This window comes from Rhizoctonia solani, chromosome 13, assembly GCF_016906535.1.
Source record: "Rhizoctonia solani chromosome 13, complete sequence".
In the NCBI taxonomy this organism is placed as follows: Eukaryota; Fungi; Basidiomycota; class Agaricomycetes; order Cantharellales; family Ceratobasidiaceae; genus Rhizoctonia; species Rhizoctonia solani.
The window spans coordinates 1,406,144-1,424,224 of record NC_057382.1 but is presented as its reverse complement, the minus strand read 5'-3'; the positions used below and the strand labels follow the sequence as shown (position 1 = coordinate 1,424,224).

At 50.6% G+C, this 18,081-nt stretch overlaps 6 protein-coding genes across 6 annotated transcripts; 3 read left to right on the top strand and 3 right to left on the bottom strand.

The window, feature by feature from the left end:
• Positions 1-666: 666 nt before the first annotated feature.
• RhiXN_07278 (carboxyphosphonoenolpyruvate phosphonomutase) lies at positions 667-1,767 on the top strand (the record flags this gene model as incomplete). The annotated part of the gene is made up of 5 exons (XM_043327094.1): positions 667-812; positions 929-995; positions 1,022-1,144; positions 1,283-1,480; positions 1,534-1,767. The coding sequence occupies 5 exons, from the start codon at positions 667-669 to the stop codon at positions 1,765-1,767; spliced, it is 768 nt and encodes a 255-aa protein (XP_043185566.1).
• Positions 1,768-2,320: 553 nt separating this feature from the next.
• On the bottom strand, positions 2,321-3,010 carry RhiXN_07277 (cutinase; the record flags this gene model as incomplete). Its single annotated transcript, XM_043327093.1, has 3 exons — positions 2,321-2,363; positions 2,432-2,882; positions 2,935-3,010. The coding sequence occupies 3 exons, from the start codon at positions 3,008-3,010 to the stop codon at positions 2,321-2,323; spliced, it is 570 nt and encodes a 189-aa protein (XP_043185565.1).
• Positions 3,011-4,882: 1,872 nt separating this feature from the next.
• RhiXN_07276 (Fungal Zn(2)-Cys(6) binuclear cluster domain) lies at positions 4,883-6,641 on the bottom strand (the record flags this gene model as incomplete). The annotated part of the gene is made up of 2 exons (XM_043327092.1): positions 4,883-6,191; positions 6,241-6,641. 2 exons carry the CDS (start codon positions 6,639-6,641, stop codon positions 4,883-4,885), a joined length of 1,710 nt encoding a protein of 569 aa, XP_043185564.1.
• A 2,804-nt stretch (positions 6,642-9,445) lies between these two features.
• Positions 9,446-10,059, bottom strand: RhiXN_07275 (uncharacterized protein; the record flags this gene model as incomplete). Its single annotated transcript, XM_043327091.1, has 2 exons — positions 9,446-9,700; positions 9,736-10,059. 2 exons carry the CDS (start codon positions 10,057-10,059, stop codon positions 9,446-9,448), a joined length of 579 nt encoding a protein of 192 aa, XP_043185563.1.
• An 873-nt stretch (positions 10,060-10,932) lies between these two features.
• RhiXN_07274 (TCP-1/cpn60 chaperonin family (T-complex protein 1)) lies at positions 10,933-14,642 on the top strand (the record flags this gene model as incomplete). The annotated part of the gene is made up of 10 exons (XM_043327090.1): positions 10,933-11,080; positions 11,121-11,279; positions 11,316-11,459; positions 11,509-11,763; positions 11,812-11,960; positions 12,010-12,645; positions 12,725-12,836; positions 13,523-13,888; positions 13,943-14,302; positions 14,353-14,642. The coding sequence occupies 10 exons, from the start codon at positions 10,933-10,935 to the stop codon at positions 14,640-14,642; spliced, it is 2,619 nt and encodes an 872-aa protein (XP_043185562.1).
• A 1,379-nt stretch (positions 14,643-16,021) lies between these two features.
• On the top strand, positions 16,022-17,018 carry RhiXN_07273 (EF-hand 1, calcium-binding site protein; the record flags this gene model as incomplete). Its single annotated transcript, XM_043327089.1, has 7 exons — positions 16,022-16,164; positions 16,221-16,256; positions 16,312-16,370; positions 16,425-16,539; positions 16,597-16,721; positions 16,776-16,884; positions 16,943-17,018. 7 exons carry the CDS (start codon positions 16,022-16,024, stop codon positions 17,016-17,018), a joined length of 663 nt encoding a protein of 220 aa, XP_043185561.1.
• Between the last annotated feature and the right edge of the window lie 1,063 nt (positions 17,019-18,081).

The following is an 18,081-nucleotide window of genomic DNA, read 5'->3' as shown; positions in this document are numbered from 1 at the left end:
GACCATACTAAACATTTCCACTTTCAGCGAATCGACTGGAATTAACTTACGTTGGCCCCTTTCTCCCACGTGGGCACATTTGATACACCTAGATCACACCTCGACAGGGATGCAGCTTGGCGGGATTTGTAACATCGCTCTGGCGTCAGTTTCATCCTTTACATTTCCACTTGTAGACTTATCTTCCTCGAAGGCAATCATTAGGAAGCCCCGACACATATTTGCATATAACGAATCTCGCTAGTCGCAGTGACCGACATCACAGATTGCCGACGCTTGCTCTACATGTCAGAACCAGGCAGATCTCTCACGTCGCCCCAAAATTATGAACGACTCTATTCTTGATTATTTCTTAAATTAGCTATACCACCTTCTGCAGTCCCGAACTTGGCGGAATTTACCGGCGGGTTTGTGATGCCTTGGCCATAGTTGGGAGTGACTTGCGTGAGATCGATGTCAATTCAAGAGACTTGGCCAAAAAAGCGAATAATAAATGGTATACTGAATGAATTGATCATTACAAACTCATACGGGTCAATGAGGAAGTAAGACATATATAAACAGTGATAGGTGAGTCGCTTTCAGCATCGCTCCGTTCCTACCCAACAAGCTTTCAGCTCTCCTCTCCCAACCAAACACCACAACTTCTTCTAAAACCCATTCAACATGGTTGTGCAACCTATTCAGACCTTTGAGCGCGAGTACACCATCCCCGCTCACCTCCGCCACACCGCAGATGAGCCGTTGTCTGCCAAGGCAAGCACCCGTCTCCGCCAGTTGCTCGCTCGCCCTGGCATCGTCGCTGCCCCGGTGTATGCGACGGTATCAGTGCTCGCTGCGCTCTCGAGGCCGGCTTCGAATGTCTCTATCAGAGGTATCACTCCATTGCTTCACCACGCATATATTTTACTCACACTGGTACTTTCAGCGGTGCCGCCACCACTGCTGCCAAGCTCGGCATGCCTGATCTCGCCATCGCGACACTACCTGACTTTGTCCAAAACGCTGGCGTGATTACCAGCCTCAGCTACTCTACCCGCTCATTGCCGACGCCGACACTGGCTTCGGCGGGCCTGCGATGGTAGCTCGCACAGTGCAAATGTACGACCGGGCCGGCGTGGCAGCTCTCCACATCGAAGATCAGGTAAGCAGATATGCGAGTTCGACCCTTACTTGGCAAGATAATTGACTGCGGGGTCGCAGGTTCAAACTAAGCGATGCGGACACTTGCTTGGCAAGCAGGTCGTCTCCACCGAGGAGTTCGTGACCCGTATCCGTGCAGCTGTCCAGGCTCGTGACGCCATTCCGGGTGCGATTCGTTGTCATTGCTCGTACCGACTCTGCTCAGGTGCTCGGCATGGATGAGGCTATCCGCCGCTTGCAAGCAGCTGCCTCTGTCGGCGCTGATGTAGCGTTCATCGAGGGTGTGAAGACCAAGGAGCTGCTCGAGAAGACTGTGAAGGCATTGGCTCCTACACCTGTAAGTCCGAGTTAATCGAACCCTAACCGGATAGATATTGACGCAGATAATAGGTGCTTGTGAACGTTATCTCAGGCGGTCTGACTCCTTCGTTCACCACCCAAGAGGCAGAGGCAATGGGTGCAAAGATCATCATCTTCTCTCTTGTCTCGGCCGTCGCGGCAGTACATGCGATCCGTGAGGCAATGGCGCTACTGAAGAAGACCGGCACTGACCACACATCTGCCGGGGAATGGACCCACGCAAGTTCTTCGAGGTTGTTGGCCTGGACGAGTGATCGAGGTTGACAGGCGCGCAGGTGGCACTGCTCTCAGCTCCATTAAAGCATTGATTCCACTTGGCCTGTGTTGGTTTTATAGATTTAGATACTTTTACTATGCATCTTACTATAGTGCTATGGCTCTCATTATGTCATCTACTCTTGGTACAATCATGGAAATAGACACATTCAACCCGGTTGGGTACTTGATATGTGCGTGCCTAATTTAGGATATTCCTTTCGCATCGTCCGGGTGCCTGTTATTTTCCATATCGGGTCCGAACCAATTGGCCGTTTTCACTGTAACCTTTTGCAAATCGTCGTCTCATAGGAGGTAAATTGTACTATTTCTGTTTAAGCAGTCTTTACACCATCAATTTAGAAGTCTATAATCGGTCCAAAACCTCGCTTTGGTTTTTGGTTTTCGCTATCCCTTTTCTTCATAAGGGGGAGAAACTCGGACCGACAATCACACGGATTAGCGCAAAAAAGCTCCCAAACGCCGGATAGTCATACAACTTTTTACTTTCGATACCAAGTCAAGTATATATACACGGAAGCAAAAATCTGAGCAGTAAACCTTAAGCGACCTTGTTCTTGATGAAAGTGGCAGCAACAGTGGTGCTGAAAATTATAACCAAAATCAGCATACATCCCTTTGTAGACCAAAAACATATGGTGGTTGCACGTACCTTCCATCAGTTCCATAAGCAAGGTGAGCAGGAACGCTCAATCCGCCGTCACAGAACAAGTCACCCGAGTTGCAGAAGCTCGCCACGTTCTGGGACGCAGTGCTTCCGTCGCGAGGAGCCGAGTCGACGACTGGGGAGTTGATGGGCCAGGTGCTGCTCGAGCTGCGGTATGGGTCTCCGAAGACGACGATGGCCTTGACCTTGGCCTTGAGAGTGGAAGGAGCGAAGTACCTTTTTGTTTCGAGGATCTTAGCAAGTGTTGGAGAAAATAAGGGGAACAGTCTTACGGTGAATGACCATGGCACCCTTGGAGTATCCTCCAAGAACAAAGACCTGACTGGGGCACTTGGCAGCTTGAGAAGAAATGTAGTTGGCGACGAGAGTGGCACCCGCGGTAATGGTAGAGCTGTACTCGGCCCTGGTGTCGTAAGGAACGGAGTAGGTCGTGAAACTATCAAAACGCAATTATTATCATTTATCTTGAACGAGCGGGTTGAGCGTACCCAGAACCGAGAGAAGAGGAGAGGGTTTACCGGCGAGGCCGAGACCTTCCTCGTTGGTGCCAGCAAGGAAAACCATTGTGCTTTTGAGCAACTCTGGCGAGTTTCGAGCTCTGCGGGCGCAGCGAGCGCCGAAGCGGCAAAAAAAAGATGCCTGTCGATGGTATTAGCACTACGGCCTGCGGACGATCCCATAGGAACCAACTAGCTAGAGACGTACAATGAGGTCTTGGCGTGCATGATGAAACAAGTGAAATGAACGAATGGCCGCTGGATGGCAGCCAACAACTCGCCGATGCAGATATTTTATACTTCTCGGAACCTGGTAGCCCACACCTGAACAGTAGTCAACCATCGTATGGCCCAGCTCCGTTCTACCACATGCATACACGCACTGAAACCAGCATCCCATGACCTTTGCATACGATAGAACCCCCACATTACCTCCCCTTCTCCAGAACAAGACCTTCTAGTAGACCTCCCTTAGCCTCAGAGTATGGTCGGTTTCGACGAACCGCACGACGTTTGAAACTTCACCGCATGCATAGATGATCCCAAGCCTGGTCGAAGCCACCCATCCCACACGGTTCGGTCATCGAGGTGTCTCACGCTGACGGTTAATGAGTTTGCCGGTTGCGTTTCTGGACTGATGGGGTGTTTGCGTCAGGTCATTGAGAGTATGAGATAAGCCGTGTGTTACGCTTGATTTGGGAGTGCCCTGATCGTTCTGACCGTGTGGTTCGGTCTTGATTCTGATTCCTGGCGATTGAAGCAAGAGGGGTTTTGCTCGTCTTGTAGTGTGAGTCCAGTAGGAGTATGTCCATATTTGTCGGATTCCTCAAAGATTTAGAACTAAGGAGATTTGCATGAATTCCTGATTCCATTCTGCTTCGAGAGGCCATCAAATGAGAGCGACGGTATCCTATCAACACCGAAACCCAAACAACACCTAAATCGCATAATTAATCTCGGCAATTCCAGTCAAACACGCGTAATTAATATCACACGTGATCTTAATGACACCAAAATTCCCGCCAAAAAATCTCCCCATGTGATGATGTGGGTCGGAATACATACATCCCTAGCCCTCTCTCAATGATATTTTTTATTTGCATTCGCTATAAGAAAACTGATAGCCGGGTGGACCTGATTTCGCCCAACTTTGTAATTGAGAATTTATATAGGCACAGGAACGTGCCGCGGCTACGCCCGACTTTGGCCGGGTACATATATATAGTTTGAGTTGCAGGGTTGGATACCAGACGAAATTAAAGATGTATAGACCCGAATCGACCCTTAGGCTGAACTGCCTATAGACTCGAGTATATAGGCACCTTGGTTCCCAGATCACGAAGAGTAAGAGAGAATCAGACAGAGCGTATCTGATTCGCCTGATTGTCGAGGTACATACATGTACACGGCTACCAAGGCAGGGGGTGATCTATGGATAAAGTTCACTTGGCTCCTTGTTGAGGGAGAAACGCTACGATGTGCCGATCTATCCTCCACCCCTGAACTTTGTGTTTAGCAAATGCCTAGAACGATGACGACGAATCCCGGTAGTGGCTGTCACAGAGTTTTTTTGGTACGCCAAGTTGATTCAGTTGACGCCGATCTCTATGGGCCTGGACGCCACGGCATTGCGCCTTGGGGAAAGTGCGTCGGTATGCAGTGTATGCAACGCCACAGCCCATGACACCATAGCATAGACGAAACTCGTGAAATGTGACCGAGCAGAATGGCGAATGGATACACTTTGATTTCGGATAACTACAGGAGACGCGCAGCAGGCATCATATGATAGTCTATACAATTTGGCAGTCCCAGGTCTAATCCGGTAAAACCCAAATGAAAAAAACGGGCATATTTTTTTTGTGTGGTGTATCGTCGTTAGAATGGGTCGTTTATGGGACGTCGTGAATTAAACCAAGGGCATACGAAAAAAAGAAAACTATCGCTCGCTACCTTCTTCATCCGCAAAAGACTCTTCCAAAGCTCTCGCCGCATCTTGTTGGTTCCTCATTTCGTCTTCTCTCCTGGGTGCACCGTTTCCATTTCCGTTTGCATAGGAGCTCGGGGATCCTTCGGTCTTGAGTTTTTTGGCACTCCGACCATCGTCGAATACAGGAGTTTGGTTCTCTGGTCCAGCAAACCCTGGAGTGGAATCCTTGTAGGTGCCGTTGCCGTTGGGACCTTCTTGACCCGTAAAGACACCTCCAGGACCACGTCGCTTCCGATCGACATAGACGCACTCGAGACCTGCTCGCTCGCATCGCTGACAGCGCTCGTCTGGCCCACCTTCCTCGTTGGGCGCAACGCACCGCATCTTGAGTTTCCTGCACGCAAGGCAAGCGCGGCCTTTTCGTCCGGCTGGGGGTGCAGGGGCAGGAGCCGGAGCAGGGGTGGTGGATTTAGCGGCCGAAGGAGGGAGGTTCGGATCCGTCGTTGGGTTTGCTGCCGTGCTTGGGTGGCGCATATCGGGAGCAGGGGGAAGCCGGGCATGCGGGTGAGGATGAGGGTGCAAGCCGTGTGGGTGAGGAGGCGGGTGGCTGGGGTGGGCATGTCCATGGGGATGTGCGTGCGGGTGAGCGTACGGGGGACGATCGTGGATGAATGCACCAGGACCATGGGGGTGATGCGGGTGTGTGTGGTAAGGCGGGGCTCCCCGGTGTTGTTCGGGGTATCCCCAGTGCGGTGGAGGTGGGGGGCCAGGGGGGTAGTGCCACCGACCAGGAGGGGGAGAACGACTATGCGAATGAGATGGCGAGGGATCGACCATGGGGCGGTCCCGCTCCCTCTCCGGTTCGGGCTCGGTGTCTGTCGGAGGAAGCTCTTCGAGAGGATCGAGTTCGTCTTGTTCCTCTGGAGACTTGTTATTATTGCTGTTGGCAGCACTGCCATTGGTGCCGTCGGGATGGTGGATGCACCGGCGCTTGCGACCACGGCATTCAGCGCATGGCTCGCGAGTGCGTGAGTTGGGAGTTGTTCCGGCTGGCTTTTGCGGACTGGGACGGGTAGAGGACGTGCTCTGCCTGGAGCCGCAGTTGGGGCCGCCAGTGCACTTGCGCTTGCGGGCGTGGCAATCGGCACATGCCTTGGTCACGCGCTCGCGCTTGACTGGGGTCGGGGGATAGCCGGGGGTCGGATAGGCCGGGATGCCGTTGGGAGCAGGCTGTTGCCAGACCGGGGCAGGGGGAGGCGGGGGAACGACCGACTCGACCTCCGGCTCAGACTCGGCGTCCTCGGGACCGTCGTCCTCGCTGCTCGGGTAAGCGGGTGCATCGCCACTGGATGGATGTAAACACTCACGGAGGGTGGCGGACGCGGGGCTGGTCTGGGTTCTCCGAGTCGTCGAAGCAGTGGACTTGCTTGCGGATGCAGCGGGCGCATGCCTCGGTCGCATGTGCGGCGATGCACGGCGTACGGCTCATGCGACAGAGCGCACATGGGGCCGTCGGGCCGGGTCGCTTGCGCTTCCGATTGGCAGACGGGGTGGGCTGTCCAGGCTGGCTGCGCCGAATGTCCTGGAGCTCCTTGCGCACTGCTTTGAGCTCGTGCAGCATCTCGCTCAGCACACTGTGCATAAACGTCGCATACGCTGCCGTCGGCGGGAACAGTTCCCCTCCGCTCGTCACACCGTTCGCCGTAACGGGTCCCGGTGACGTCGACTGCGGTGCAGAATGCGTCGGTGTCGGTGTCGGTGCGGCCATCGAGTGTTGTATGCGGGGGATGTGGATGAGAGCAACAGCTCCGACTCCCATCCCTCTTGAACTGGGCCGGCCCTCGGTTTGATCCTCACACGGCGTTTCTACACGGACCCCCGTCACCCCGCGTGACGTATTGACCGACCCGCTTCCATCGCGGTCCGCTTGCAACGCCTATTCATTTCTCCCTGCCTTGCTCCCCCGTATCCTCTCCCCCATCCGCATATATCATCCGCACTCTGCCTCTCCCCATTTATCTCGTCTCTCTCGCCACTCCACACCGCTGCGCCCCGTCACATTCCCAACCTTTGTCCCGCTTTCCCCGGGTCCTGCTCCATTGGTCCTGCTCAAGCGCCCGCCGGCTTCTCGACAGCCTCGTCTCCCGGCCTGATTTGTTCCGAGAACCACCATGCTGCAGGCACGTTGTCGACGTCGCCCTGCCATTTCCCCGCTCTCCCTCCCCCATCCGATTCGGCCACTCCCCATCTCACATCTCATATCTCACATCTCCCGCGTCTGTTCTCCCTCCCCCCTCCCCCCCTTCTTACAACCCAATTCATGACTACGCACGCGTCATCTCGGCACTTGCCCCACCGGAACTGAGCCTCAAGCGCCCACACCCACAAAAAAAAACACACCCAAGGGGGCGGAGTTTTCTCTTCCGATCGGCCGTGCTCCCACGCACAAGCCGGGATTCCGAGCATTTCAAATCATGCGGCATTTTTCTCTCAACCCGTCACCCGAAGCCGTATGATGGCTAGCCGAATATGCGTGGAGAGAGAGGGGGGCACGTTGGCCCATGAAAAGAGTCTAGACTTGCACGCATTCTCATTCTTCTTTTCATATCCTCACTCCCCTCTACACTCTTCCCTCCTCGCTCCGGTACGGCGATTTTTTTTAGTCCCTGGGGGTGATTACGACAAAGACGGTTCAGCTGTCCTTAATCGGGTCTGGCTAAATGATCGCCGTCGGAAACGTTTCCTGATCTACGGCTGTCTATCCCTTCAAGTGGGGAGGGGAGGGCTTGCATATCATTTCGCACCACCCGAGTTGTGGACCACGTGCCTGAGTGGAGCGGTATCGGCCGAGCTACAGGCATGGAATACCCGGGCAAGGGCGAGCCGTGTTATCGATACACTTGGTCATGTGGGCTTGGTCCTGATGCATATATAGCCGGTGCGCGTGTCGTGCGGATCGGATGCAAAGGGCACAACAAAAGCAAGAGTAAAAAACTAAGACAAAAAGTGAGACAAGGTTCTCATTGACGTCAGTGGATCGTCTGCCGAATATGTGACACCGGCATGACCATGTATAGCACATTAAAAAATACAGAAAAAATAATCAAATCTCCATTTGGTTAGATCCATCGGTATTGGCTGGCGCCGCCAATAGCCGAAATGACCATTTGAGATCGCTTTCTTTCAATAGACGAATGTGTTGTCGTCGCCGAGCGCGCCGTTTGTATTATTTTCTCGAGCGATACGGAAGGGGAGGGATCGTTGCCTACCAACGGACCGTTCTAGCCGTACCATTTTCTCGTTTGTTTTCAGGTTGCGGATGATCGGCCCCCCCAACTCTTCCGCTCTTTTCCAAAGACTCATGGACACCGACCCGAATGATTAAATTCAATCGAATACTGTACTTCCGACACCGAAAAATGTCAAATCTGGCTTCCGTCGGCCCGTTTTATGTATAGTATCATCAGCAAGGCGTAGCACGTGTCGCATTTGACATACTTGTGGGCGAGGCACAGGAAGAAAAAGTAACGCCTGAGGATTTTCATTGCACTATGCGTTTGGGGGGGTTGAAATGGTCAATTATATGCGTTTCAACTCGTCGGGGAGAACAAGGAACCAGACAGCCTACACGCTTACGTCCTTAGTGAGTAAGACCAAGGTGCGCTTCACACAATTTAATTTCGGTAAATTGAACAGACCGATCGAGCCGGATTCAGGCTCGTATGCACGGACTCGGCCGGTTGAGCAACCAGATAGGAGTTAACGCCACTAATCCCATCCATTTCGACCTCCCCCAATACCTATATAAGCATTAGAACAAAAATCAAACGATTCCTCATTTCTTCTCATTCAGTCTGCCAGAGCACGAGAGGTGTGTTGTATTTGATTGATACCGCTGATGGATACCTTACCATACCCGAATCGACTCCCAGCTCGCATGCGTTAGCCGACGGGATTCCGTCTCTCCCTCTTACGGGAAGTACCCACCACCTGTTATACATCTAGCGACCATCTCCGCTCACAGCCCCTACTCCCGCCGAACTGACCTCGGTCCTGGGACTCCTATCAAAAAACGAGTGATGGGGTGGGATGGGAGCGATTCACCCGAGTGCAGGATGCCGAAGCAGTTCGGGCGGGCCGAGTTGCCGCTGGGAGAACTTGTGTGTGTGTCTCACCCCAGATCGTATTGCTATATGGTTCCGTGGGAAGTCGGCTGGAGGAAGTGTGTTTTTTTGGGACCGATGTGGCTATATATAGGTGGATTTTGTCCGGACTTTGAAATTGGGTGTGTATGTGCATCTGATCAGGTGTCGCCGGGGTTCGGGTTTGTGCGTAGTTGGTTTGGTGTGGTTGTTTTGTCGGTTGAATTATGGGCGTTGCTCTAATGAACTAGTCAAATGTTAAAGATGGAGAACGACAGGGTGATTGAATCAAATAAGTGTACATGGAAAGCGTTGAAAGCAAAAAAAAGCGCTATGTGGGGAGATACAAGATAGCAAGCGATGCGTAGTCAATGGAAAAGGATAGGAACAGTGCTAGAAGACATCCCGATTCTACATTCAAACTGGCCCATCATTCTGGTTGTTGCGGTACGGGCTCATTACTTTCCTCGACTCTAGGCAGAGGCACATTATAGCTGATGTACGATTCACTAAGCTTAGCGTCGAGTTCCTGAAGTGATCCGGGAGCAATGAGCCTCAAGTTGACGAACATAGAAACCAAGCCCTGCTTGAATGAGAGATTACCACCCCAGATCAGCCTTTGGCCACGAGGTTCGCGAAGATGTTCCATCAGGTGCCGGTGGTATATTCCTCGCGATAGAGCAGTCTAGTATGGGGATTGAACCTATAAGACGAGGTTACCCAGAACTTGATGTCTGCGACAGCATTACCCGGTACAGTCGGAACCATAGTGTGCGACAGCGTGCATGTCGTAACTCGAGTCTTCGGGTCCATACAGAAAGAGAATTGCAGGTATCTCCAATTCTTGCAATTGGATCGGGTGCTGGCTTGAAATATGTGTGCTGTCCAGGAGTTGCCGTGCCTCGGAGGTGGTAGAAAGTCAGGTTGTGCATAGAATGCGAGGCACCGGAATACCCAGTCATCAGCAGATTCACTATCGTCGCCCTCGACACGAGGATTTTCGGGGGCGGTAGATATGATTGGCATGAGCATATTGGTCGACATTGAAGAGTAGCAAATAATACAACTGATGAATAGGAAGAAGTATGTTGCTGATGGGGGGAATTAGAAGCTGTGTTGAAGTGTTATATATGCGTAGGCGATGGCTTGCTGGTTGCTACATCCCGAGGGTCGTGGTCACTGGTTGAATGATAGAAACGACAAAACGAAAGGGGCTCCATTGTTTCCAGCATGAGTGTTGTCGTTTGACTGGATTAAATGGGCCTTTACGAAGGCTTGAGGACTCAAATATACCGAAATTAGACCAGCGCGCTCTTTGTTTGGTTCATACCGATGGCTTGTGCGGCCGTCAGTCGATTTTGTGACACAGAGTTCTGATAAGCTGTTGGACCATGTTGGGTTTGTCACAGTCTCCTGGAATCAGTGAGAAACATCTGTTGCTGCTTTTCATACTTCCGAAAGGACCAAGTTTGGTGCTGTGCCTTTTGACTTTGGCCAGTGCAGTCCACGGATTTGCACATAGATCTCTCACTGGTTCTACATGACGACAATGACATATGGTAGAATCATATACAAGGACTGCAAAACTGGGCCCAGGCTCGATTGTTCGTATTATGGCGTTCTGGCCAAGATGATCTGAATTTGTATTCAACCCCGGCCCACAAGCTGCGATTCGCTCGTGTGATTGATGCGGTCCGCAACATGCATGTCCGGATAAAGTTTTTGGTGATCAAGCCCACCCAGCTGAGGGAGAAAAGCTACTTGCCTTGTAGGAATAACAATCCATCCATGAATAGCAGAGCCTCTAGCCACCCCAACCGCTGTTCACGTGATTGACTGCAGGAGTAGATGGGCGCTTAATTTTCGGAGACGCGACGCGCCCTCGACCCGCCTTCTCGTGTCTCTGCATTTCTCAGAATGTCTCTCAAAGTACCAAAAGCAAACAATATCCAGCTATTCAAAGATGGATATAAGCATCTTCAAGGAATCGAAGAGGCGGTCATGAGGAATATTCAAGCAGTGGGCGAACTCTCAGATTTGGTTCGTACGAGCTTTGGGCCAAATGGTAAGCCCTTGAAGTCGTTATCATAGACTTTGCTCTGTAGCTAGTTTTAGGAAGGAACAAACTTATCATAATCACCTTGGGCGGATGTTTGTTACATCTGACGCGGCCACCATTATTCGGGAGATCGAGGTTGTCCACCCGGCAGCAAAGCTACTCGTAATGGCTTCTCAGGCCCAAGAGTCAGAGGTAAGATACGATTGTATGTGGGATTTAACTGGATAACATTCGTATATAGATGGGCGACGCGACAAATACTGTACTTGTTTTGCTGGAGAGCTGCTCAAAAAATCCGAGCACTTGTTAATAATGGGTCTTCACCCTAGCGAAATTATTATCGGTTATGAATTGGCATGCGAAAAGGCCTTGGCGGAGCTTGAAGGTGGTTGTCATCCCATTTATTTCCTTATAATTACTGATGTATATCCAAGGTCTCTCGAATTACAATCTTGCGAAACCACTGACCAAGGAATCTCTGGCTCTGGTCCTCAAGTCTTCGATCGCGTCTAAGCAATACGGATCAGAGGACACACTTGCTTCACTTGTCGCTGAAGCCGCATTGGCTGTAATGCCCTCCCGGCCCGAGCATTTTAATGTGGATAACGTACGGGTGGTGAAGATCATGGGTGGTTCATTAAACTCTAGCACGGTCGTTCGTGGTATGGTCTTCAACCGGGAACCTCAAGGTATGCCATTCACTTTTTGGGTATGAAATTTGGCTGAGCCCGATATAGGTGTGATCAAGAAGGCATCGAAGGCAAAAGTCGCGGTTTATACTTGCGCGCTAGATATTGCTCAGACCGAAACCAAGGGCACGGTGCTATTGCGGAATGCCGAGGAAATGCTAAACTTTACTCGCGGTGAGGAACAACAATTGGAAAAGGTAAGACGACATAATTACATCAACGCAAGTGTCTTGACGTCTTTGGCAGTATTTCAAGGAGATCGCAGACTCCGGCGTCCAAGTCATTGTAGCCGGTGCCGCTGTTGGGGAACTCGCGATGCACTACCTTGATCGATTTTCTATTCTCGTCATCAAGGTGCTTTCCAAGTTTGATCTCCGACGACTATGCCGTGTCGTCGGAGCTACGCCTCTGGCTAGGCTTGGCGCACCTACCGCCGAAGAAGCGGGTAGCGTGGACATAGTCGAAACTGTTGAGATCGGTGGTGATAGGGTCACGGTATTCAGGCAAGATCCACCGGCAGGAAGTGCTGCGGAGAAGAGCAAAACGGCCACAATTGTGCTCCGGGGTGCCACAGCGAACACCCTGGATGACATGGAGCGCGCGATCGACGACGGCGTGAATGTGATTAAGGCGCTCGTGAAGGATGATCGTCTTGTCCCTGGAGCCGGCGCAACCGAAATCGAGCTGGCGAAGCGGGTTGAAAGTTACGGTGCCGGCCTGAAAGGGTTGTCCCAACACGCGGTCCGGCGATATGCGTCTGCATTGGAGATCTTACCGAGCACGTTGGCCGAGAATGCCGGTCTTGATATGACAGAGGTTGTCAGCAAGCTTTATGAGAAGCACGCACAGGCAGGTGGGGCTACCTGGGGCGTTGATATCGAGGTAAGGTGATGAATTATACCCTACTACATGCGGCTCATTTTGATTTCCAGTCTGAGAACAATGGAATTTGGATACGAAGGAGGAGCAAATTTATGACTCTTTGTCGGCAAAATCATGGGCGATCAAGCTAGCCACCGAGGCGGCCGTCTCCGTTCTGCGGGTGGATAGCATTATCATGTCCAAACCTGCTGGTGGGCCAAAAGTGCCTCAACAAGCCGGAAACTGGGACGAAGATTGATAATGTACTAAAATCACTATATTTTATATTTCCTATACATTTGAGCACAAAATCATTTTTGCTTGAATTACCTGGTTACTTTGTCTTGTCTTCGTGCTTGGATAAGTACCGTGGTAAATTATGATCGGCTGGAGACGGCCGGTACAATCGTCATATGACATGATTTGGAATGATTCATCTGAAGTTCACCAAGTTATGACTTATCCAATCCTCCCGCTTTCGGTCGTTATACTGCCTTAGACTTAGAAGTATAGAGCCTACTCACTTTGATTTAGGGCTATACATAGGAATCTCACAAGGAAAGCTTCAGACCTTGCGATTAAATTACTCCCGATAGTGATGAGGCGAGCTACTCCCTTGGCTTTAAATTTATTGTCTCTCCGAAACTTGAGAGGTCATATTTTGCCTCTGTTCCCTACGCGCCGTTTCTCTAGCCTGGTCGTCAATGTTCCTCGAAGCAATATATATCGGTTCGGCGATGGCCAGAGGGCGGTCCCAGCATTGCGTGATGTGCAGTGGTCGGTCGAGGAGGGAGAAAGCTGGGTAATTACCGGGAACCAAAGGAATGATATAGTAGAGGTGACTATTAGTAAACTTTTCGCCCAAAATATGTATAGCATTAACCGTTACATCTTGAAGATACTATTGGGCCACACTGGCATTACTCCATCTCCTCGGGTGGACTATACCCATTCCTGGTTGCCAGCGGCCGCGACCCACATGATCTGATTGCTCATGTGTCCTTTGCCCCTCAGCGTCTTGCGAGTGGAGGTGCATTCTATGATTTTACAGCTAGATATGGAGCTGTGCGCGAGGAAGACCGAATGACGCTACGCGAATCTCTCGGTACAGTGGACGAATCCTTGGCCGAAACGCTAGACTTGAAGCGACTACTAGATTTACCACTCGTTGCATTGAGCAATGGACAGACACGTCGCGCGCGAATCTTGCAAGCCCTGATGCGCAATCCTGCCCCAGAAGTTCTTGTTTTGACGGAACCTCTCAGTAAGTATACCTGATTTCTTTACTCGGTGGTTTGTAATAACGACGGATGAGTAGCTGGACTTGATGTAGAACATCGACCCAGACTTTTGAAGCTGCTTCATGACTTGCATATTAAGCGTGCACCTCGAGTTATCATGACACTTCGCGGACAAGACCCCGTCCCTGACTGGGCCACCCATATAATTCGAGCCGAGAATGGAAAAATTATTGTCGGAGAGCGGTCTCAAATGGTTTCCAAGCATTCAAAACGCGACCACAAGCCGAATGATGGTTACAAAGGTGACCCCCATAAAATTGGTAAACCCATTGTTGAGATTGTTGGGCTAAACATCGCGTACCACGAGCGAAAAATCCTGACAAATGTTAACTGGACCATTCGTGAAGGAGAGAGGTGGCATCTTAAAGGACCAAATGGTTAGTCAATGGCCCGAAAAGCTTCAAGATGAGCATTTACGCAGTCAAAGGCTCGGGGAAAACTACGCTACTGGCGATGATCACCGGTGATCATCCGCAATCATACTCTCAGCCAGCTAGTTCCTTGCGTCTGTTTTCCAAACCGCGTCGGTCAATTCCAACCACAACACTTCAGAGAAGGATAGGACTCATATCTCCCGAACAATACAATGCCTTTCCTCGTCGATACCTGGCCTTAGTGTACGGGATGCTATTAGTACGGGATTTGATTCGACCTATGCATTCCGAACGCGTACGACGGAGAAGAAGCTCGGATAGACGAGCTTATTCGCGCGTTTAACTTTGGGGTGGGAAAGGATGGGGAGAAGGAATTTGCACTTTTGGTGCTGGAGAGCAAGCCTTGGTTCTACTTATGCGCGCATTGGTCTCCAAGGCGCCCTTGTGATTTTGGACGAGGTAGGTCCTTTGAGGTGGTAGTGCCCTGGTATCTAAACAGCTTATTTTTTTTAGCCATTTGCTGGTATGGACGACGCGATGGTAGAAAACTCTAAAAGGTATCTATTGGAAAAGTTGGAGCCTTATCAAGCCGTAGTTTTGGTTACCCACTGGGCGGAGGAAGTTCCATGGCCGACTTCTGCTGTTCAACAGTTACAACTCAAGGGCGGGACTTGTATATAGCTTACACCAAGAAGCGATGATCACTCCCCGTATTTCTCTAATGAAATCTTGCATGAGCCCCACACATCACAAGGGCTCCACAGCATTATCCAGTGAGCCCGAGTGTAAGAAGTCGAGAGCCAATGGGCGGAGGCTGTCGAGGCGACAAGCTATGATGAACAGATGCACCGATTCATTGGTGAATATCATGTCTCAAATGTCTACGCGTGATGGCTGGGAGCAGGATCCTGGGTGGAGCAGTTTTATAGAGTTGCACATCGTTCGGCAGAATCAACGAAAATAGATGCAAAGTTTGAATTGTATGCTGAATAATATGAGCTTTACGATTCTCTCCTTGAATGTTGAGTCAGTTCTCGTGAAACCAGGCTAGCATTCTAATGAATCTCATCTCAAAATTAACTCTGAACTCTGGACTCATCATAAATAACAACCATTTGGTATCACATTGAGCACTTGCTTGATATTTTACTTTTGGTACATGAATACCATAATATCCTGATGCTTTATGCTATCTACTAAGAAAATACATACTCTTCTTGGGCCGCCGATATCAACAATCAACCACCCATATGACCGCGCATGTAGCCATTGCTGACAACATATCATTTTATTATCTTTGAAGCAACAAAATGACCCATGCTATTGGATTATTCTAGGTCAGGGAAAGGAAGCTGGAGCTAGGAATATGTAGCAATGCATATAGCCACTCTATGTCTATCCCCGAACACAATAACATACTGGGGCGATACAGATCGGTGCCAGGATAGAGTTGAAGAATTCGACGCGCGAGTAGACGCCCGCCACCCTCTGCCCAGCGACAAGAAAGGAGAACAGACCAAAGCTGGACGAGTCAAAATTATTGGCGCACAGCATGAGCGAGCAGTGTAGAGAATCCATCACTGTTTCCGACGTGCTAATCATTGTGTGTTACGGCAGGATGCACAGCCACCACACAGCCTTTTGCCCTATAAAGTCCTCCAAAAGCCACAAAACGCCCCATCACACCGCAGTTCGCAACTTTAAGTAATCTTCCACACAATCATGGCGTATAATCAAGGGTACGGAGGTCAACAACAAGGGTATGGAGGTCAACAGCAAGGTTATGGAGGATACGGGCAGTCGCGTGGACCTGGTGGGTGGCAGGCAGGTCCCCCGCAGGGACCGCCTCCAGGCGCGGATCCACAGTGAGTAGAGGTATCACGAGCCGAGAGGATTTCGTCGGTTGACAGGTTCGGGGTAGGCTGTGGACCTGGTTTAGCTCGGTCGATTCGGATCGGTATGTGCTACATCGCACCAAGGAAGTAAACTCTGACAGCATAGATCTGTGTTAGATCTGGAGCTATCAGTGCCAACGAGCTGCAACAAGCGTTAGTCAATGGAGATTGGTCTCGTGAGTTTAGGTTGCTGGTATACATTCAATGACTGGGATTGACCGGAGACGTAGCATTTGATTTGGACACTGTCAAGATGTTAATGAGCATTTTCGATACTGATCGGTCCGGGACGATTGGGTTCAACGAGTTCTCTGGGCTCTGGCGGTACATCAAGGACTGGCAAGGGTTAGTTTCTCCCTGTTAATTCCGTAGGTACATTGTGCCCTAACGCGCCCGGTTTAGTGTATTCAAACATTTCGACCGGGACAACTCTGGATCTATTGATGGTCAGGAGCTGTCGCAAGCCATGAACCAGTTTGGCTATCCGTTGAACCCACAGCTTTTGGACTTGGTGCAGCGGAAATATGGTAAGCTTGTGCTCAACTCACATCATGCTGGTAAATAGACAAAGCTTATGGTAGACGTCAAAGGCGCAGCGCCGATCCCAGGAGGACCCCCTCCTGGTATCACATTCGACCGATTTGTGAGGGCTTGTGTTGTGGTCAAATCCTTGACCGAAAGCTTCCGCCGGTGAGTGTCGGGTTTTGACAGAATTACCCGACGCCGGAGATTGACTGATTTGACATAGACTTGATACGGACCGTGATGGCTGGATCCAGATCAATTATGATACGTTTATCCACACCTGCCTGAGCGCACCGTAAAGTAGAGTAATTCTAATTTGGCTGCCGATTCTTTGCTTGTATCTCAACTCTGAGTTTATGTATGACGTGAATTGATGTAAATTCTTTTGCTCGGATGTGCCTGGGATGCCATTGGACTGGGCGCCAATCATGTAAAGTCCGAGTCTGATGCAAATCTGGTAGTAGAATTCCCGATTTTCGATTTTCGTAAGGGCCGGGCACGCGTCCGAACGCGCGTGTTGATCGACTACTCGTGACGATCGTTGACGTGTCTGTGCTTGTTCGCTAGGACGCGAACATGGATAAATCTAATTGACTGAACGGTGATAATGAGAGACCAAGTTTGAATGTATGCGTTGCTGCACTTGGTCAAATCCCCAAGTAATAGTTGCCATTCTAAGTGTGGCGTCACACCGGCACAAACCGGATTTTCAGACAATAAACTGGGCGACGCAAGTGGCAACGTAGGAGGTAGTATTTCAGGCGAACAATCAGATCGAGTTGGAGACTGGGTGAAAGGGAATAGCCCGAAGCCGGGGGGTTGTTTGACGTGTGTGCGTGACTTGTTTACACGAGTGTGGCATGTATTGGGGGCGGCCCTCGGTCGGAGATCTCTCGCTCTCCCCCATCTCCCACCTTCCACCTCTTTCTTCATTCGCTGTCCGCGCATTGCTCGCGTTGTTTACTGTGCGAGTGCAATTGCTCTCTGCGTAAACACTTGAACTTGGCGGATATATATATTTCTTCTCGAAAAAATTGCCCCCTCCCCCTCTTCATACTTGCGCCGAGTTTTTACCTGCATTCTCGTGAGCACTTTTCAGTCTTGTGTGGTCTTGCACGTGTGAGCGCTAGCTGACCATTGAATTGTATATTCTGTGACTTGGGCGGTACGGCTCGACTGGGCGGGCATTTATTCCCTTTGTGCGTAACTTGTTCAACTTGTACCTCTTCACTTGTTTTTTTTTCCTCCCTTGCATTTTCCTTGTCTTCCCCTATCCCTCTCCACTCGTTGGCTGTGTAAAGACCAACTCGTCGCTCCACGCTCCTTACTGTGATATCATATTTTCTTACCTGTCGCTGTGCC